Below are 22820 nucleotides of genomic sequence, written 5' to 3' on the forward strand. Positions count from 1 at the left end.
TGGAGGTCATCGTGTTCAAGTGTGAATGAAATCAGCTAGGCTGAGAAGAGAACCACAGCAGTTAAGGACCTGATAGAGGAGGAAACAGAAGCAACAGCCTGAGAGGGAGGGGTAAAATCAGGAGAGGGTGGCACCATGGAAACCCGAGAGAAGTGCTTTAAGGGAGTGGTCACACGTTGTATGATTCCATTTATGTGAGATGTCCAGGAAAGACAGATCTATAGAGAAAGTAGATTAGTGGAGGCTGGAGGTGGGAATGGGGATTAACTGTATGTGGGCATGACGGATCTTACTGGGGGGAAGAAGTTCTAAAACTGATTTATGGTGATGGCTACACCACTCAAGTTACTAAAAATCATTGTACAGTTGGAATGGGTGGATTTATGATATGTATCAATAGTAATTAAAAAAAAGTGGTCAGGTGTCCAGTGCCACAGTGAGTTTAAATAAGATGCAGAAGCAGAGCCCATTTAGTGGTTTGGTCGTTCATTCATGGGTGATTGTGGTCCGAGTGGAGGGGGAACTGGAGGCAAGATGGGGCAGAAGCTAGTTGCTGTGGGTGGGGGAGTGACCGGGTGGTAGAGATGACTCATTCCAGGTGCTTGTGAAACAGAGAGAGGGAGGGGGTGGTGGCTGGAAAGGGTTGGGAGTTGTGGTTTCTTTTCTCGTTTTTTTTTTTTTGTTTTTTTTTTAAATGTGGGAGAGGCCTGAGGTAGACTTGACAGGGAGAACGGACGGGCTGACCAGACGTGGCGGGGGAGGGCGGAGGCAAGCAAGCACCCGGATGTCTGGCTGTGGTAGCGTGTGGAAGCGGTCTCCCTTTGCCCACAGCTGGACTCTAGCATCATGGAGGAGCCTGACAGGAGGGAGTGGGTCAGACCCTGCACATCTGGCCTCTGCTCCCAGATGAGGCTGGAAGTGGGAGGAGGGAACCTACCTGCCAGATGAATAGGAAGGGGTGGTCTCCTGACTCCGTGTTCAAGCATCCTTCGGGGCCCTTCATACCTGGCCCTCACCTACCTGTCTAGACTCTTCCCTCATTGCAGTGGCCAGGTCAGCTTCCCATTCTCTGGCTTGCTCTCTCAGCCTTGTTGCCACCACCCAGGATGTCCTTCACAACCATTCTTGACCAGTATCTAGTTGCCCTGCACCTGCCCTCAGCAGAAGGAAGGTCCTTGCCAGGAAAGGTGGGCACAAGTTTGTGCTCATCAGTAAAATCTGCCTGTAAGGCCGCCTGTCCCCGGTTTCTAGCTGTGGTCCAAGGTTTGTCCTCTGGTTGTGGCAGGTCCGCTGAAGTGTATTGATAAGGCACTGGACGAGCCTCTCTTGTTACTATTCCTTACATTCAGTGGTCTAGCTGCCCCAGAACCATAGAATTCAAAAATGCCTGGCTGCAATCTCTTGCTCCAAAGCAATGGTGGCTACATAACCTCCTTTATTTCCTGGGGTGAATGCTGCCTCCCTCACTGGCCAGTGACATACAGGCTGCCAAGGACCCCTCAGGATTCTCTGCAGTGGGCCCAGCCCCAGGAAGTTCAGAGACCATCAGGGAGATGGCTCTCCTCCCAGAGTACACCTGTGCCTGCTGGCTAGCTAAGGGACCAGTTCTGACCACTTTGGCCTTCCTGCCCCCCTGACTCCATTTGACCAGGAGACCTCACCTTTCAACCTAATTCCAGACAGCTGTAACCTAGGATGAATGGGAAAACAATTTTTGTAGGGACCCTGGCCAGCTCAGGTACTAGAGCACAGAGAAGTGGTCACAGACCACTCCTTCTCTCAATCAACAAAAGAAGTCTGCATTCCATCTGGGAGAGCGCTTCTGGGATCCAGTGTTCTGATTGGCTTAGTACCCTTCATTCCTGCCATCCTAACAGTAACCTTAGCCACATAAGCAAACCCAAAGAAGCTCCTACTGCTTCTTGCCAGCACACATGGAAAGTGTTCCAAAATCTGTCTCCTGAATACACTTGCTCCGTCTTGCTCAATAAACCTACCCTATGCTCCAAATATAGTTCTTGCACCCCACCTGTTCTTGTAGATTTTCTGTACTCGCCCTCACTTCCTGGGTCTGCCTTTTTCTAAGGATGTGGACTCTGGCTCCCTCCTCTGTGACCCACACCCACGGCAGCAGGACAGATGCAGCCCCTTCCAGGCCTGGCCCAGCCCCCAGCTCCTGGGGAGGAAGGCATCACTGGAGCAGGCAGACCACATCCCACTCCAAGTCCCAGCCCCAGAGCTCCATTCTGGCCTGGGGCCCTGGGTTACAAAGAGGCAGACACCAAGTTTCCGTTAAGTTGTAGGAATTTATTTTAAATAACCTACAGTTGATTAAAAGGGAATTCATGATAAAAATAGAAGATACTTGAGGAAAGATGTGGGAAATGGACTCTGCACACACGCTAAACTAACAATGCCTCTAAAACTAATGATTATAGCAAAAAATGTCTTCACATTAAAATTCTGCTTTTTATGTGGTTTTTTTTCCATTTTTTACACAATTACAAAAGAAAAAATAAAAGCCCTAAAATCTTGATTATTTTTCCTTTTTTGGACCAAATACTCATTTTCCTCTAAATTTTTGACCTGTGGAACTTTTTATACAATAAAATCTTTCAAGTGAAAGACTGGGGTTTAAAATGAAAAAGATGGGTATCTGAAAGGGCACAGAGAATGTTCAGAACAAAGGATGATGGGAAAATGGTTTCAGTCACTGATTATTTCATTATCCTTAGACTCGCTCACCCCCTCTCATCCCTCCCCAGCCCCAATCTACACGATCTTTAAGATCAAGAAAAAGGTTTAAATATTTTAAAATAATTAAAAAGAAATAAAAATTCACATTTAAAAAGGAACACTCAAGTCAGGAAATATTTTCCCATCATGCTTTTCTGTGAACAGGTGTCTGAACCAAAACACTGCCGATGTCACGACTGCTTCAAGTTTAATGAAAACTGATTCCCATGACAATAGATAGTGACAACTCTAACAGGTGCGCTGGGTTTTTGTTCTACTTAATTTTAAATTCCTGAAATGGGGGAGACGGGAGTTTAGGAACTCATTTCTATTAAAATATAGAAGTTATTGCAAAACCCTAACTGTAAAAACGCACCAATATAATCGGACTTCATATACAGTAGCTAAGAGAATCCAAATGTTTCAGTGAAACAGTGAATTTGTCTGGCAGAACTCTGACAAATTCCCATCCACTTGACCCCTTGAAAATAAAAACAAAATTCAAAACAAATCATACAGCTAGAATTTTGATATCTGAAATATTTTTAAATAAGTTGTCCATAGGACAACTGGCTCAGCTCTCCCTTATAATATTTCCAGGTTTATCTTTTCTCAAAGATGTTGCTTTGTTAAGACTTGCTGCCCCTCTCCCTCAGGTGCGAGGGCAATCGAGGCTCACAGTTTATCCATCTGCCCCAAACCACACTGTTCCTTTTCACAGAACTGTTTCCTGCCCCTCAAGACAGGCTAGAACTCGTAGTCCTCGTCAGCCATGTCGATGGCCCAGGCAAACTTCTCCCGCTGGGTTTTGTTGTAAATTTTCTCAATTGGGACCCCCCACTTCTTGCACCTGCAGACAAGGGAGAAAGAACGGGGATTAGTGTGTCTCAGGGAACAACGGGCCAGACCCAAGGCTGAGGCTTGGATGTGCCACCTTCTTCACATCCGTCTGGTGAGAATGAGAGTTAATAAGGTACCAGACATGTTTCTTAGAGCTTCATGTGCTTAACTCATTTAATCTTGACAAAGACTTCTAAAGTAGATGCTATTATAGATGTACAAATGAAAAAGGTACAGATGAAAAACTAAGGCAGAGAAGTTAGGTAATTTGCTTTCATTCTCATGCAGCTAGTTAAAATGGAGCTGAAAAGCGAACCCAAGCCGTCTGGCTCCAGAGTCCATGCTCTTAACCACTGCAGTCTATTGCCTGTCAAGCTAACCAAACCTCTAGCACTAAACAGGGCAAAAAGAGTCGAAAGGATACAAGAGCTTGCTGGAACCCCTGGCCCAGAGGAGCAGGGCCACAGGAGATGACTGCTCCTCCTAGGCCCAGAAGCTAATAATAACTCAAGTTAACTAATAAGCATCTTCCAAAAAAGCCATTTATTTTGGAAATTGGGGCCGGGGCGGGGCAGTGGTACAGGGAAACAAGCAAACAGTAGCACAAACTCTTTGCATAGGTTTCTCAGATCTGTATTCTCATTTTTTTTTTCTCCTTGTCCATACCTTACTTCCTTCACTTGTAAAGAAAAAAAAATGTTATTCAAAAGTTAAAGTGTAGGTAGATGGGTGGGCTCTTCTGTATTTTTCCTTCAATAAGGACTAAGAGTCTCCATTCTTGTCCTAAAGTTCCATTAGGGGTAGGGACCATACCTGCATTAACAAACAAACACACTCCAAGATGGTGTAACAGTGTTGACCATTTAGGACCATCCAGGATGTTCCAGTGCATTTGTAGTGGGCACAGCAGAAGACAGAGGTTTCCCAGAGGACTCTAAGTGTGCAGCGTAGGAACTGCATGTGAAAGCTGACAACGCTCTTGGAACCCCCATCACCCTTCTCAAGCCAGCAGGTGGAGTTCAAGAAGGGTGCGGTGCTTACCAAGCCACGCTGATCCTTGGGTCCAGATAATTGAGTTTGGAGGTTCCCAAAGCAATTTGTTTATTCTCCTCTCGGTCTGTGGCTTGTACTTCAAGCTTCATCAACTGCTCCTCCAGTCTCTGCACAGCCTTCTTCTTTGACTCTACCACCCTGGAAGAAAGGAAGTCATCAAGAGCCAGGCCTGGCCTCTGGACAAGAGCACTGCAACCCCATGGTGCCATCCAGGGACAGTAAAAGCAGAAAAGCCCCAGGTACAGAGGTTTCTAAAAGACATCACTCAGAAACCCTAGAAAGGCTAGGGCCTCTGGCTGATGCTCCGCCCTTTTTTCTCTCACAACAACCCCCAGCTTTGTATCACACCAGGCACGTACTTCTTGGTTTTTGCATCCTTAAGGACCTTGGCATCAGCCTTAGCACTTTTCAGGTCTCTCCGGGCATCTGCTAGCTGTTCCTTCTTGGCATCAATCTGGGTGGGGAAGAATAATAAGATTTAGGAATAAAGTAAGCCCAGAGAATACAAAGAAGGGCTCCTCAAGAGAGGATGAAACCTAGAAGTTGTCTACACCAGGCAGGCTGTCTTGGTGGTTTGCCAGGTCAAAACAACTAGGGGTGGCTTCATGAAGGCACAGAGTAGATGTGCAGCGGGTGCTGAATTCAAATGCTACTTGGCCATTTACGTTCTTCAGTCACCCTTGAAGAAATGAGGGTTTTATAGGCAGTGACCCAGGGCCCCCATTAATCCAGAAGCTCAGGGAAAAGAACCCACTGGGACTGGGAATGTGGGTGCTAATCTTACAGTCAGAGAACACTTCGGTTTTAGATACTGGGAGAGGAGGGCTACAGGTGAGAGCTGTTTATCAAATGGCTCTCGTGCCAGGTTGTCGCTTCCATTCTAAGAATACAACTGCAGGAGATACTCTTTATGAAGCTGAGATAGGGTCCTTGCATCTACTGAGCGCAGCTCATTCCTCAGATTCTACCAGCACTCTGGGAAGGAGCTGCCAACTTCTCAAGAAAGAAGGATGCACTGAAGAGAATATCCGAGGGACTAGAAAATGGCAATTAAAAGGTACCCAGGAAGCCAAAGAGCTCAGCTTAGTCTGTTCCAAGCCAATACATGGCATGGCCTGGCTTTGGCATTCTGTTTTTAAAAGGAGAGAAAATTGAGATGGGAAGGAAATTAAAATGGTCATCACCCAAAGCAGATTTGAAAACTTTTTTAGCTGTGGAGCTCTTTTTTCAAATGAAATCTCATGGGGACCCAGTCTTTAAAGGAAGAGACAAAGGCAGTTCCAGTCTTTCTTGCTTGAAAGAACCAGTTCTAAGTTCTTTTTTTTTTTTTTTTGCGGTACGCGGGCCTCTCACTGTTGTGGCCTCTCCTGTTGCGGAGCACAGGCTCCGGACGCGCAGGCTCAGTGGCCATGGCTCACGGGCCCAGCCCCTCCGCGGCATGTGGGATCTTCCCGGACTGGGGCATGAACCCGTGTCCCCTACATCGGCAGGCGGACTCTCAACCACTGCGCCACCAGGGAAGCCCTAAGTTCTTCTTACTTAAGCAACACTGTGGAGTTAGAGCCCCAAAGCAGTGAGCTCACACTGCTGGGAGCAGGAGAGCCCCTGACCTGTTACTACCTTGCTAACCTGTAAGGTCAAGGGAACCTCTGCCGAGTAAATACATGCCTGACTCATACACACTGAGCTGTTGCTCTCAGCCTGGAATTGTCTGTTAGATTTACACGCACAGCCTAAGACTGGAAACAGAGGTCACCATTGTGAGAGAATCATTAAATATGTTTACTATGAATGGCTTACTTCCAACATCTATGTTGTCCAAAGTCAAGCTGAAGGAACTGACACAAAAGCATCACAGACACCACTAGCCAGATTCTTAGGCCAGAAATGCAACAAACCACAATCTTTTAACCATTTCTGTGAATGCTAAATTGGCAGGCTATGTTGAATTCTCTCAAAGCATCAAAGACTCCATTGATTCACTTGGCAAACAGGGGCATGTGTTTGCTTTGTGGGCACACAGGAGATGGTTCCTGTGCTTAGAGGGCTCGTCTGGCAGGCAGCCTGGGTGCCCAAACAGTGGTTCCAGAGTGAGACCAACAAAAGGCCTCCTCATGCTCCAGGGAGGGGTCTCCTGAATTAGGTAAATACCACCTGAAGAGTCATGCTTTTACTTCTGGCTTGAAATGATAGCATGAGGAGAGTAAACGGCACCAGATGACTGCCATTAACAGAGCTGCTAGGATGGGCGGTCTGTACAGGTTCTTTGCCTGCCAGTCACATGATCCAAGGATTTGAGATGTCTGTGGACACACATGTATTTACTGTGGATGTGTGCATCCCTTCAGGAAAGCCAGATGGCATCTGTAGCATGAACTGCAGGTTATGTGTGTCTTCTGACCCATATGTACTACAGCTGGGTATCTATCTGGAAGAAATTTCAACAGAAGGAAAACACCCTGGGCCTCAGAATATGTATGCAGCCTCACTCTACAGCAGTAGTTTTTAAACTCCAGTTGTTCAAGTACAGTATGCTGTGAACGCAGATGGAAAAGAATCAATCTGTAGTTTAATTAACCTCTAGTTGAAACTCATCATTTCTTCTTCAGTTATGAGTGTGGGCAATTGAACACAGTAATATCAGTAGTATCTATGACTTTATCACCCATAGCTAGTTCATATATTTTCATATTGCTGCAGAAATCAAAGTATCATTTATATTCATGACTACCTTGACATTTATAGTAATTATCAGACCCACCTAAGATCTAACTTAATAAATTAATAAGGAAGGACATCTATTACTGTATCAGACTTTTTGGTAAACATATTTCAAGATAATTGGTTTACTTTGTAACCCATGTGTCTGCTTTGTAGTGAAATATCTACGAATTCTCATTGTGGATTAATACATTAGAATGGATTAGTTATGTAGCCATTGGTAACACAGAAATGCACATCATCAAATGTTAAGTGCCTTGCCGCTTAAAAGCTCAGTACCAGGCAGAGCTGGAGGAAGGAGAGAGGCACCTGGAAGAGGAACAGTGTCTAGTTGTTTGCACATCACCCTCTCCCTCTAGGGCAGCAGCTCTGGCACACAGCCTGTATTCAACAGATGTTTGATGATGAGCTATATAAAAATATGATTCATGTGGAATGTGCAGAAATAAAAATAGTTGTGCTAGGATTAGGGGGAAATTAAATATTGTTTCATCATCTTCAATTTAAAACAATATAATTTGGAAATAGTTGTATTTCTGGGCTGTGGAAAGGAATTGTGAAGACTATCTTTATATCCATTATCCTCATGTATAAGGACAATAATTAGCAGTATTTCAAAGAGGGTACATCAAATTTACCTTCTCAACACAGAATAAAGACTTGCTGAACAATGAGTACCTGATATTCAGTATCTTGATCAGCAATAGTTACTACCAAATTTCCGTTTATTTAGCATGAACCTTTCTGATATCCCAACCCAGAAGGGTGGAGTATAAATGCCCATAGCAGACATGCTTCTCTTCATTTTGCTACCCCACCATCCACATCCAAAATACCTTAGATTGCAAGTTCATCATGGACTTCTCAAAAGTTTTTGGTGGTGCCCTCTGATGGTTACAAAGAATTGCAACGGCTCGGTTGGCACGGTTATAAGATAGTATCTTTGCTGGGATGTTCTCATCAGCTGTAAAGAAAGAAACATGGTAATAAGAGTCCATCTGTATAAGAAGAGAGAACACACAATGTCCCTTCCCCGGCGCTTTATCCTCACGTAAAGGTTTTACTGGTCCTCATCTCACTCAGATGATCAATTCAGGTTCCCACAAGGCACAAGGTCAAAATCTGAGAGTCAAGAGAATCATCTGCTTGCCTCAGTGCCCACCTCCCCCATCTAACCACCCAAAATAGCCTGAAGAAAATATGGGAATTGGGACAGAAAGAGCCTGTAGAGGAGGGTAAAATGAAGGGACCAGAAATTTTACATTTTAAAACCACAAGGCACTATATCTTTCAGAAAGAAAAATACAAAGTGTCATCTAAGAAATGTTTTTACTTGTGTCATATAGCATTCTTTGCCCCACCCTAAAATACTGACCCTCAACATACCCATCTTTGGCTTTTTGAATACCATTTTCTAATACCATTTGACATATTTCTAGAGGACAGTGGAAATTCAGCAGTGACTAGGCTCCAGAGGAAAAAAAGCTTGTGGATCTTGGTGATACTTTCTGCAGCTAGTTTTTAGGAGGACACTACCTACTCTTTTTTTTCTTTTATACTTATTTAGTTATCTATTTATTTGGCTGTGTCGGGTCTTAGTTGCGGCATGCAGGATCTTCATTGTGACATGCAGGATCTTTTGTGGCAGCACGTGGGCTTAGTAGTTGCAGCACGTGGGCTTAGTAGTTGCGGCATGCGGGCTCTCTAGTTGTGGCGCGTGGGCTCTAGAGCACGTGAGCTTAGTTGCCCTGCAGTATGTGGGATCTTAGTTCCCCGACCAGGGATCGAACCCACATCCCCTGCATTGGAAGGTGGATTCTTAACCACTGGACCACCAGCGAAGTCCCGAATACTACCAACTCTTAAGAGGGAAAAAAAGAAACCTCAGGGAAAGGATTTGCTCCTATGCTGTTTTAGTAACCATGACAGCCTTACTCTCTCCAATTTAACAGAACATCATAGCACTTTATCTTCATTCTATGAGCTTTTAAATAACATAGATATAAAACACAAAATGCAGGCATTATCAGAGCAGACAGAAAGCCCCTGTCAGCATTTCATAAAACTATTCTAGAAGCTAGAGTAGGAATAGGGGAAACAGCACTGATCTGTTTATACATCTAAGCCTTAGCCCTCTATTAGAGGTATGGAGGGAAAAAGTTTCCAGTCACAATGTCAAGGAGGATAAGTAGAACAGATCTAGGACTTAGCTGAGTAAGGATAGTGGTCATCATCACTAAGGCCATGGGCCCTATCTGGTCAGGCAGTACTTACGAGCTGTGAGTTCCTTTAGCTGCTGCTGTAGCGTGATGGAGGCGTTGTATGTACGGAACACCTTCGCTGTCAAGCCCTCCATGAGATCCTGAAGATGTTTATTTAGAATACCAGTCTGGAGGAGACAAAGCAATGAAGAGGATGTTGGGATTTAGGTAAAAGCCATACATACCACCCTGGCCCTTCTGGCAAGCTCCAGGAAATTTATGCCAGTGCAGTTACACCTTGCCAAGTTTACTGTCCTGCCAGTGGGAAGTTAGGAAATGGGAGAAGAATTCCAGAATACAGAGTTGCATGTACCTCCCAAAGAAGCACACTTCAATCTTAAGCAGGCCAATAAAGCAACTGTATCCTTCCCTATTAAGATCTTCCCCAATAAGACTTCAGGGACAGGTCTTGGGTCTCTAGCACAGGTGGCTAAGCATCCAGCCAAGGGAAGGCTCCGCAGGAGCCAGAGGGTAACAGGCAGGGTTCGTCCACCCCATCCCAGGGCTTCGGCCATGGATTTGCTGTGTGCCTGAGGAAGGGAGAGTATACAAGGTGCCCCAGGACAGGCCGAGGGGAGAGCCCCAGTCACTCCCAGGCAGACCTCTCCTTTAGGACCTTGGGAGGCTCTGGCTGGACCCCTCTTCAACCCAGTGCAGTTTACCCACTCACATTGAGTCTATCAAAAAGATCATCCTCAGGCTGTTTGTTCTCCATAAATAGTTGTAAGTTCTTAAAAACCTAAAAGAAATAAGCAGAGCCTAATTATTATTATTTTTGAAACCTCTACTTTGGAAATAACTGCAACTTAAAACTTGCAAACAAACAAACAACCCCACAGAGCACAAAGAAACACCCATATCCTTAACCCAGATCCACCTACCATTAATATTTTACCTCATTTCCTATTTGTGCAGTGCACACGTACACTCATTTCCTTTCCACATTTATGTGTGTATATACACAATTATTCGTTTGGGACCATTTCTGGGTACTTACATAATTATGGCCCTTTACCCTTGAATACTTCAGTGTGTTTCCTAAGAATAGAGATATTCCCTTATATACACACGGTACTTCTCAGCTTTATAAATTTGTACTGACACATTTTTATCCAATCTATTGTCCATATTCCAATTTTGTCAGCTGACCCAATGATGTTCTTTACCTCCCCAGTATGGGATCCAACCTAAACTCAAATATTACATTTAACTGTCAGATCTCTTTAGCTTTGTTTAATCTGAAACATTTCCACAGCCAGCAAAACCTAATTACTGATGAAACATCAGACCGCTGAAGGGCTGGACTACTGGGGTACTGCACTCTGTAAGGTCTCCAGTTCAAGCCCAGTACTTCTGGCGGACCGTGGTGCTGCAGCACCCTCTTCAGCTATGGGCTCAGAGATCTGGGGACTCAAGGGCTACCTTTTTGCTGAATGAGGAGTTGGGGGAAAGTTGAGCAATGCTACGAAAATGACAAATTTGCAACATGACCAGGGAATACTGAAGTGTGGTTAGATCATTAAAACAGTGTGATGGGATAAACCTAACGTGCAGTTCATTGTGAGGGCCAACTCTCTATAGCATTCTCTGTTGAATGCTGCCACAGGAGATGGCCCCTCATTCCAGTAAAGTAGCATGGGGTGAGGGGCAGGGACTAAAAGGAGGTACACAGGACACCAAACAATACCTCTCCACTCTCTTTCAAGCCATTTCTTCTAGTGTTCAGCAAAGCACAGAGCACAGAAAAAGCACTCAACAAATGCTTGTTGAATGAATGAATGAAAAAACAGGCCAGGGAGCTCAGGCCACATTAACTTACTCGTTTCTCAACGGGGACTTTGTTATAGTATCTGATTGAGTCCTTTCCCAGGAAGTCAAACTCTACCACGTATTCCTGACCATCCAACTCTGGGTGCAGATTGATGTGCTCCACACGAAGTGAGCAGCAACCCACAGTGTCCGCTGTTTCTCCTTCCTCCTTCTCATTGCCTGCTCGTAGAGCAAGCTGCCCAGGGATGAGAGAATGGAAAAAAAAAAAAAAGGTAAGCATGAATGAAGAAACGTCAACATCACAGGCTCTGTAGGAAACCAAAACCAGAAGCCTCCCAATTCTCTTCAGGGACAGAGCATCAGTTTGCAAGGCCTGGGAATTCCGGATCTGCATTGTTGCTTCTTCCCTTATAAAATGAAGTGTGGATCGTCAAGGGATATTAAACTTTCCCAGAAATCTAAGCTTCTGTTTACTCTTGTCCTTTCAAATGGGGATAGAGGAAAGAACATATTTTAAACTCTCAGCAATCAGACTCAAAAAGCTAGTCTCGTAATTTTGCTTAATTTTTAAGACAATAAGAACTTGTGTTAAAATAAATATACTCAGTGCAAAACCGGGGAAAATAAGAAATCTTTTTCTTCCAAAAGAGTGCTGAGAAACTGATCTTCAAAGCACTGACTTCTAAACTGTAGTTGTGATACATTGGCAGATTATTTAACCAATTTTAAGGATTATAACCATCCTGTTTAAAAACAAGAAAGAGTAAAAGACATCAGAGTTCACTGCTCATAGAAAGGCTAAGCATTATTTTGTGCAACATTTGTTTCAGTTACACACAAACACATTTATGTGTTGGGTTGTGATATAAAATAAAATTTGGGGGGGGTGGTGCATTGTCAGAAAGAGTTTGAAAGTGTCAGTATTTCTGGCACATTCAGATTCATGAAGATCCTCCTATTAGGCAGACTGTATCTAGACAGCATCAGACACTGAACACCTCTCTCTCCACTTCTACCTTCCTTACTGGACCAGAGATCAGGTGAGCAGGACCACAGATGTCTGGGCTATCACTGCCTCTCCAGCAGTACTTATAGCACAGGGCCTGGAGGAGTAAATGCTTCCCACATCTTCGTTAAGATGAACATGGTAGACGACGTGACGGGAAGAGGCTCTCACCTTGTCGATGAAGTACAGAGCTACAGCTCTCTGCCGGACTTTCATCTCTTTGGACTTCCAGTCTTCCCGGTACTGGTTCCGGATCTTGTCCACACACTTCTTCAGCCGCCGAGCAGTCTCATATTTCTGCCAGTCTTTCTCACCCTGCAAAAGACCCAGCGCCAAAGGTGGATTGCTTAGGGACGGTGGAGTAAAGACAGACACTGAATATCCAAGTTCAGAGCTCTGAACCAAAGAGAAGGAACTTGAGCTTCAGTTAAGCAAGGCATATACCTGATGAGAACTCACGCTGTCCCATTTCCCTGACAAGCAGAACTGGCTCTTGTCTGATTGCTAAGAAAGCCTCTGGCTTTCATTTTGTGAAATGTTTATGTTCTTAAGAAAAGCCCACATGACATGTCCCCAAAATTAACTTCTGTCAACACAAAGGGTATAAACATCCCTATTCCCACATCAGCATCACAGCTTTGCTGCTGAATCTGTGACCCAACAACAGTTTTCTGCTAGGACTGAATTTCATTAAATTCAAGACAATCATTCACAATTTGATGGAACTGTCAAGGAAGCAGAACCAAAGATAACAACATGTAATTACTAAGGAACACAGTGACTTCCAGGAACAGCTATAATTATTCACCATTTTCTAACTTCTGCATTTAAAAGTATTCTTAATGAGACTGAGGGAAACAGTGTTATTGGGAAGACATTTTTTTAACAGAGCTTTTAGTGGCAGGTTTAAAAATTGATTCTAAAGCCAATGAAAGGTTTTAAAAAGGGTGTGAAAAGACAATCTAATCAACAGTGATGGAAAAAGATTTCTGTTACCTTGTTGAATGAAAAAAGGTTCACAAGCAAGGACTGATAATAATGTCAAGTGAGAAAGGAAAGGAAGGAAAATAAAGAAAATCCAAGAAATCCAAAAGGGCCAGGGAATATTACAAGGCCTGAAACAGACTATATGACATGAACACAGGGAAAGAATTTGAGAACTCAAGAATCTCGGCTCTTAGTTCCCCCAGCCAACAACCGAAGAGAGTTGCAGTGATTTCTACCTATGACATAGACATGTGGTCTTTGAGGCATAAGAACTGCAGTCAAGGTACCTGGCCTTCTGAGCACGCAGGTGTGTGGGGCACATGGAGCAAGAAATGTCTTCTGGGGCTTCCCTGGTGGCACAGTGGTTAAGAACGCGCCTGTCAATGCAGGGGACACGGGTTTGAGCCCTGGTCCGGGAAGATCCCACGTGCCGCGGAGCAACTAAGCTGGTGCGCCACAACTACTGAGCCAGTACTCTAGAGCCCACGAGCCACAACTACTGAGCCTGCAAGCCTACAGCCCGTGCTCCGCAACAAGAGAAGCCACCACGATGAGAAGCCCGTGCACCACAACGAAGAGTAGCCCCTACTCGCCGCAACTAGAGAAAGCCCATGCACAGCAAAGAAGACTCAAGGAAGAGAGAGAGAGGGAGAGAAAGAAAGGGAGAAAGGGAAGGGAAGAAGAAAGAAAGAAACGTCTTCTGCTTCTAGCTCCTAACATTCAGAAATGAAAGCTACGCTAATGAGTCATCAGCACTCTCCCACAACTGTGTGTGGACTAGTTGTATATGCTTGTTTGGCTACAAAACAAGAGGCTCAGTAGCTACCTGTTGTTGTGGGTGGGTGGTTTAGTAGTTGAGTGATACAGGAGAAATATCCAAGTTCTATATATTGTCAATGGGAAGCTGAAAACTTCTCTCTGGTTTTTCTAAGTACATTCTGACATTTAAGAGGGCAAATAGGACTTCCCTGATGGCACAGTAGTTAAGAATCTGCCTGCCGATGCAGGGGACACGGGTTTGATCTCTGGTCTGGGAAGATCCCACATGCTGCGGAGCAACTAAGTCCGTGTGCCACAACTGCTGAGTCCGTGTGCCATAACTACTGAAGCCTGCATGCCCTAGAGCCCGCACTCCACAAGAAGAGAAGCCACTGAAATGAGAAGCCCGTGCACCGCAACGAAGAGTAGCCCCTGCTCACCGCAACTAGAGAAAAGCCCGTGGGCAGCAACAAAGACCCAACGCAATCAAAAAAAAAAAGCAATTACACATCTTAAAAAAGGAAGAAAACGAGGGCAAATAAGAAAAAGGTGCAGTAGAAACTTTCCTCATGTAAGTAATAAATCTCAAGTCAGTAATAAATCTCCCTGACAATCATTCTTATATACACACACACAAAAGACGGGACACGAAAGGCTCATCTTCAACAGTACAGTCTCCAGCTCAGAAGTGAGCTCTCTCCCATCATTCTGATACACACAGGCCTACCAAAACCTGAGTCTGAGTCTTCGAAGTCCAGTAGGGTTACACTTGCTCATTCCTTAGTCATACCAGTGAAACAAAGTTTAGAAAACCTAACAAGTAAGTCATTCACGGGATAACCACAAGACCAGATTTTCTTCACAGGTTGGCTAGGCTCCTGGCACAAGGATCCAAGATTCTCTCAAATAAGGACACAGAGATGGGGGTGGTGGGAAGAGCCACCTTGTCTAGGTCTAAAAGGAGAGGGCTGGCCTCTAAGAAGTATGCATATCCCTGTGCCCTTCAGTTTCCCTAAACAGAATCCAGAGAGTGAACAGCAATCTGAACCCCACACATACATAATTTAAACAAAAGACAATAAACTGGCCCTATGTGTTTATACTATGTTTAAAAATAAAATCCAACCAGCTTTCCATACATGCCCATTCTTAAATATGTTTGTCTTATTATTGATTTGTAGAGTTCTTTATAGATTCAAATTCTTTTCAGATAAAAGTAGTATTTTTCCTTCCAATACTTCCTATTCAACCTTTCACTCTGAGTAAATCTTCTAAAAAGATTTTACGTTATGCAGATTTAGGTATACAGTTAGATCAGTTTTGACCATCCGTAACCCATGTAACCTACACCCCATCAAGTTAGAGAATATTTCTGTCATTCCAGAAAGTTCCCTTATGACCCTTCCCAGTTGATCACCAACCAAGCAACCACTGATCTTTTAATCTGATTTCTATTATCATAGATTAGCTTTGACTAATCTAGAATATTATTTAAGTGGAATCATAAAGTTTAGATTCTCATGTCTGGCTGCTCAATGTGTTTTAAAGATTCATCCATGTTGTTGTATTTATCAGCAGTTCACTCCTTTTACCTTGCTGGTATATTCCATGACTATCTCTAATGTGTTTGACTATACTACACTGTGTTTATTCTGATGATGGACCCCTGGGATGTTTCCAGTTTTAGACTAGCATAAATATAGCATTATGAACATTGTTGTATAGGTCTTTTTGTGGACATATGTCTTCATTTTATTTGCAGCAAAATTACCTAGAACTGGAATTAGTATCTTATTGTGGTTTAAATCTGCATTCCACTGATAACTGGTGATGCTGAGTACTCTTTCATGTGCTTTTTTACTGGCCAATCCTCTACCTTCTAAAGCATCTGTCTGTCTTTTGCTCTTTTTTATGGGGATGTTTTTTCTTTTTATTATTGAGGGATAGGAATTCTTTGTATATTTGAGATACAAGTCTTTTGTCAGATATACATGTTGCAAATGTTTTCTCCCAGTCTGTTACTTGTATATTTATTATCTTAGCAGTGTCCTGTGTTGAACATAAATTTTTATTTTTAATAAAGTCCACTGTATCAACTGCTTATTGTTAGTGTTTATTTTGTGTCCTAAGAAATCTAAGGTAATGAAGATGTTCTACCATGATTATCATCTAGAAGCTTTAATGTTCTAGCTCTTACACTTAAAAATTTATAACTGTATACTAAGAAGTCAGGTTCAGAATGTAATTTTTTAAAAAATAAGCACGTCTTATTTTCTCCTTCTAATAAAACTCACCAAAATCAGAGCTTCCCAAAACTAGCAAGTTTTACAAAGACATTTTCCTTCAATCCAGCCCTGTAATCCCAGATGGTTACATTTAAAAGGTTGTAGACACATACATCTTTGAAACCCCTAGGTCCTAAAGAGAGAAAAAATAGAAGTGGGTATTTGGCACTGAGAATATCTTAGTATGATTGAATGCAATGTGATAGCAACAGTGATACTGAAGGTTGCTGTACTTCATTTAAAAGAAAAATGATAAATTTTGTTCATAAAGCTAAGGCTGGTTTGAGAGTCTTACTTTTACTAAGGCCTACTTCCCCAGGTTACAAGACCAGATAATGCTTGGCAGGGGTTGGACTTAGCAGTTGAGAACTTACTATAAGCAGTCCTTTTGCAACCTCTCGATCCATGGTTTTTCTGGGATCAGAGAGTTTTGTTGAAAACACAGGTTCCAGAAAGCTGACCGTCATTTCCCTGCTATTTCAGATTATACGGGCACCAGGTACAGAGTGGAAAAGGAAGGGAATGGAAACACTTGCAAGAAGATGTCTGTATAACGGGAATCCTGGGTGGAAAACCGGAACAAACCAAGATGAGTATATAAAGATGTGAATGAGCTCAGGACAATCTTTTCAGTAACTGGAGCATGTGTTACTGTGGCTCTCAGAAGTCCTGATTCTTTCAATGACCTGGGAGACCAGAAGTAGTGTAATGCTGGCTATGACCACAAGCAGACCAATCCAAGTTTCTAGAAAGGGGGCAAGGACAGGGTACATCAAAGGGACACATTTCAGCTGTGCTTTTTTACCCTTGACTAACCAAATTTTTTAAATTGTCAAAAATCTGTAAGTCATATCATGCTTGAGTTAAATTTTTTGAAGGAGCAGAGATGGAGCAGAAAGGTGTTAACAGTATTACATGCAAGAAGTGAATGAGCAAAATATAGATACAAGAGCAAGCAAAGAATCTCAAGAGAAATCCCTGGAGGCTGAGCAGAAAGGTGTACAGCAGAGCCCCATGATGGTGGCAGCCTCCCATAAACTGGACCTAAAGTCCTCCATGAAGTAAAACCACCAGTTACCACCCTTCACCCTCTATGACAAAAACTTACTCTTCACAGACTTTTGGGTCAGATCAGGTCAATGAATTCATGCTTTAATCATCACTGTACTCCAAACATGTAGCAATGAAAGTGCTCCATGCAAGAAGGGGCAACCTGAAACCAGGGGCTGTGTTAGCATGGGCTGAGCTGGGTTAGAAGACTCGCTCCAAGACAGGAGGTATGAGCAGAGAAGTGGAGAGCAAAGAGGAGGAAAAGGGAAAAACTACTTCCCGTTCAAAAGGGTTTACAAACAAATTCCAAAATATATGAGGAAAATGGGTTAGAAGAACTGCCAACAAAATAATTAGTACATGAATTCACTTCAGGTAACATTTTAAAGAACAAAGACTTTCAAGAGAAAAAATATATATATAACATCTACTAAAAAGGACAAAAGAATGATAAAATAAGCACATGTCTTAAATGAAATGAAATGAAATCAGGTAAATATGAAATAAAAATAATTAGAAATCCTGAAAACAAAAATAATAATTGAAACAAATTATAGGTGGGATAAACTTTAGATTGGATATAATCAAAAAGAGAATTAGTGAACAGAAGTAAGTCTCTAGAACTCCCCTGAAAATGAAGACCAGACCTAAAGAGACAAATAAATGAGAGGAATGGCCTAGAAGCTATGGAAGAAATAATGGCCGAGAGTTTTCTAGAATAAAAATGCTTTTGTCCTCAAATTGAAAGTCTAGTCTGAGTATCTTTAAAAATATATGTATATTTAGATACACCATAGATCGCCAATAATAAAGATGCATTCTTTACTGGAGAAAAGACAGATCATAAGAACGAAGATAAAGAAACTTTCAGATAAAAGAAAAATTTGCCACCTATGGAAACTCACTAAATAAATGATAAAGGATGTATTTCAACAAGTAAACCCAGAGAGAAGGTACTGAGTACAGAAATTAATCAAGTATTTGACTGTGACAATAGCTGACTAGTGAGAAGTTAAGGTTTCATGGATGATTGTTTTTTAAAAAATATAAAAATAGTGTCACTATATAGAAACTCCAAAAAGACACAGACACTTTAAGAGTTCAGCAATGTTGCCAGATAGAAGATCAATATTAAAAAAATCAACAGCATTACCACTCCAGTAACAACAAACAAAAATGTAACAACGAAAAATACTTATTCAATAGCACAAAAAACTATAAGGTCTCTAAGAAAAGTTTAAAAAAATGTGTAATACCTCTATGGAGAAAATTACAAAACAATATTGAAGGGTATATTCAAAGATATGAATTAATAGAGAGGTATAACATGTTCATGGATTGGAAGATTCAGTAAAATAATCTCAATATTTTCTCCCTATTAATCTATAATTTCAATGCAATCTTATAAGAAAAGTCTCAATCGTCTTCATTAGAACTTGACAAATTTATCTCAGAATTAATGTGGAACAGCAGAGAGCCAAGACAATTTTGAAGAATGAGATGAAGGAAACTTGTCCGACTCAATAGTAAGAGTTTATAAAGCTACAGTAGTTGAGACAGTATGCTACTGATGAAGAAACAGACAAATGAAACAGGACAGAGAGCCCAGAAACAATATGACATATGTGTACAAATGTGATATATGACAGAGGGGTAACACAACTAAATTGTTCTGGGACAACTGGTTATGCATTTGGGAAAAATACATTAGATCTCAACCTCACACCATACACAAAAATACATTCTAGTGGATCAAAGATCCAAATATAAAAAGCAAAATCTTAGAAACGTATGGAAAAAAGAGAAACTTGTGCTCAATGTTGGGAGGATGGTGGTGATGTAAACTCGTTCAAGTACTTTAGAGAACAATTTGGAAATATCTAATAAAGAATTTTTAAGGGACATTTTCGTCTGTATACACAAGGAAAATGTGTTTATGCCAGCACTATTTATATTAGCTAATGACTGTAAACCCGAAGTGTCTCTTGACAAGAGAACAGATAATTTTTTTTTTTTGCGGTACGCGGGCCTCTCACTGTTGTGGCCTCTCCCTTTGCGGAGCACAGGCTCCGGACGCGCAGGCTCTGGACGCGCAGGCTCCGCGGCCATGGCTCATGGGCCCAGCCACTCTGCGGCATGTGGGATCTTTCGGGACCGGGGCAAGAACTCATGTCCCCTGCATCAGCAGGCGGACTCCCAACCACTGCGCCACCAGGGAAGCCCCAGATAATTTTTTATATAATAGAATACCATGTAGCAAATAAAATGGATAAATTAGAAATGTATATCAAGATAATAAAATCTCAACACCAAAGCTGGGTGAAATAAGTTGCAGAACGATCTCAATAACATATCTAATTTAAAATCAAACCTTGTAAAACAATACTACATATTGTTCATGCACACATAATACACTGTAAAAATACAAAAATACACACAAGAATGAAAACATTAAATTCAATATAGTATTCTCTAGGGAAAGAGATGAATGGTACCTAGTGGGCTTCAAGCTATGGTTTTCAGAATACTTTTTATGAAATGAAGCAACTGAAATAGGACATGGCGTTAAGGTTTGACACAGCCAGATGGTAGGTATGTAAGTGTTCATTATTTCTATTCTTGTATATTTGAAATATTTCATTGAAAATAAAATCCCTGTTACTTGTATCTTTCTATTTTTTATCTAAAAAGAGAATGCTTCTCCTGCTGGCAGTACAGTTAAAAAACCATTTAACATGCTGTCAAAACCTCGACCTCTGAAGATCTGTTCTGCTGAGTGGGACATAACCGAGGAGGACTGACAGAAAGCTTAAGAAATCACATTTATTTTCCCCTCAACAGTACCACTTGCCAAAGCTTTAACTATTTTTCATGACTCAGGATCCCAACCCAGTTGCTAGAGTGAGCCACTCTGTCCTGGGTATAAGGTTCTAGGCAGGGCCTACATCTAGGTGGCTTTCTAGGTTTACTACCATAACCATCACTCAGAAACCTGCACAAATCCTTACAGTGCACAGCAGTTATCTGGATATTGTCTGAATAAAAATTGGCTGGCTCTCTGCCCTTGAGGAGCTCCACCAGCTTGTCTAACGAGTCTCTTAACCCTCAGAGACTCTCCTACTATCGACTCTAATCCTGCCTGTAGACCACACATGTATTTGGCATCTGTTCCCCTCTCTCGACCCCCACTGCCATCATCTTGTCTAGGTCATTGCCATTTCTTGCCTGGAGTACTGCAACAACCTCCTACTGGTCTCCCTACTTCCTGTCTGTGTCCAATCCAGTCTCCACAGAGCAGCAGTCAGAATGATCAGTTATATCACAGGTTACTAAAACACAAATCGCATTATTCCCCTCTTTAAAACCCAGTGGCTTCCTACTGGATTTGGATAATAGACAAAATTTTAGGGACTTCCCTGGCGATCCACTGGTTAAGACTTTGCCTTTCAATGCAGGGGGTTGTGGGTTCTATCCCTGCTCGGGGAGTTAAGATCCCACATGCCTCGTGGCCAAAAAACCAAAATATAAAACCAGAAGCAAGGGCTTCCCTGGTGGCGCAGTGGTTAAGAATCTGCCTGCCAATGCAGGGGACAGGGGTTCAATCCCTGGTCCCGGAAGATCCCACATGCCACAGAGCAGCTAAGCCCATGTGCCAGAACTACTGAGCCGGTGCTCTAGAGCCCGCGAGCCACAACTACTGAGCCCGCGTGCCACAACTACTGAAGCCCACGCACCTAGGGCCTGTGCTCCGCAACAAGAGAAGCCACCGCAATGAGAAGCCCGCACACCGCAACGAAGAGTAGCCCCCGCTCCCCGCAACGAGAGAAAAGCCAGTGTGAAGCAACGAAGACCCAACGCAGCCAAAAATAAATAAATAATTAAAAAACAGAAACAAAAAACAGAAGCAATACTGTAACAAAATTCTATACGGACTTTAAAAATGGTCCACATTAAAAAAAAAAAACTTAAAAATTTTTTTAAGGAAGAGTCTGAAGATCTAGCCTGCATTCCTCTCTCCAGTCTCCTCTCATCATGCCTCTTTCTTGCTCATTATACTCCAATTACGGTGTTCACCTTTCAGTCCTCAAGAACACGCAGCTCCTTCTTACCTCAGGGATTTCAAAAGGCTATTTTCTTTGGAATGCCCATTCCCCTGTCCTTTCCATGGATAAATCCTATTCATTCTGTAAGTCTCATCTTAAATATAACTTTCTCAGAAAGGCGTTTCCTAAACCCCAGAAGCCAGATCAGGTGCCCTGGCATACTCTCAAATAGGTACCCTGTATCCTTTGCAGCATGTACAACAGTTTGTATTTATTGATTTGATTATGTGTAATGCCTGTAAATCTTGCTCAAGTCGGGTTATGCTCAAGACACTCCTCTGTTCCAAGCCAGTGGTTCTCCATCAAATGCAGAACATGGTCTAGTCGCTTTAGCATGGCATTTAAGGCTGGCAACAGTTTGGCCTCTCAGAGATTAAATTTATCTGTAAAACGATGGCATTAGTTCATGTCTGGTGTGGTTACTAACAGAATCAAATGTCAACTTATGTGAAAATACTTTAACAGTAATCTAAAATCTTTTATTTTGATAAATTTTTTTTATGTGGTAGAACACACATAATATAAAATTGACCATTAGTGACAGCTAGCACATTCACAATGTTGTGCAACCATCACTTGACAATTCTTTGTTACTCCTTTTCACACTCCTCGTCTCTGTCCATAATGACACATTTCTCTGTTTTAAATGCCTCTCTTTTAAGACCTAACTGTAACAAAATTTCCTTCATAAAGTTTTTTCTAATCTCTCTAACTGCTGGGAATAACTACTCCATTTATCTGAAGCATTCAACATTTACCTTTCCAATACAATCGACTTCTTATCCGATTTGCCAGCAGCCCGTAAGTTCCTTGAGGGCTAAAATCATTGTTTATCCACCTTGGTAGCCCTATGGCTTGGTGGTATTTCAGAAGAGGAATACAACATGTTTCTTTAAATGACTTGACTTTTACTTGCACAGGGGTTCTCTTTCTGATTTTATACTTACTCTAAACTAAAAACAGTGACGTTTTCCAGTTACACTGAAGAAAATATATACATGGGTATTTTTCATTAGGACACAGGACTATAAGCTAGAAAATGTGCGTTTAGTCTTGAAAAGACACACAGCCTTTTGAGCTGTGGCTTTCAAATCTTAACGTGTTTAATAAACTATAAACCAAGATTAAGAGGGTCTTTAGCCTCAGTCCCCTGCATGTAAACAGTCAGTCTATACAGAACTAATTCCTTGACTGTTTTCCTGCGGAGTCCATCTCTCTTTTAAGTTGCCGTTCACATTTCCATAGTATG

At 42.3% G+C, this 22820-nt stretch overlaps 1 protein-coding gene across 1 annotated transcript in view; it reads right to left on the bottom strand.

Annotated features, from left to right (window-relative positions):
• Positions 1-1684: 1684 nt before the first annotated feature.
• Positions 1685-22820, bottom strand: part of TOP1 (DNA topoisomerase I) — an 85117-nt gene continuing 63981 nt past the window's right edge. Inside the window, exons 12-19 of the mRNA XM_079944610.1 lie at positions 12559-12808; positions 11431-11616; positions 10282-10350; positions 9625-9739; positions 8187-8314; positions 4989-5083; positions 4618-4767; positions 1685-3586 (exon numbers count right to left, since the gene is read on the bottom strand). Coding sequence (XP_079800736.1) covers positions 3484-3586; positions 4618-4767; positions 4989-5083; positions 8187-8314; positions 9625-9739; positions 10282-10350; positions 11431-11616; positions 12559-12808 — 1096 coding nt within the window. The 3' untranslated portion in view covers positions 1685-3483. The remainder of the gene's footprint in view (positions 3587-4617; positions 4768-4988; positions 5084-8186; positions 8315-9624; positions 9740-10281; positions 10351-11430; positions 11617-12558; positions 12809-22820) is intronic.

The sequence above is a fragment of the Stenella coeruleoalba genome (genome assembly GCF_951394435.1).
Source record: "Stenella coeruleoalba genome assembly, chromosome: 15".
Classification (NCBI taxonomy): Eukaryota; Metazoa; Chordata; class Mammalia; order Artiodactyla; family Delphinidae; genus Stenella; species Stenella coeruleoalba.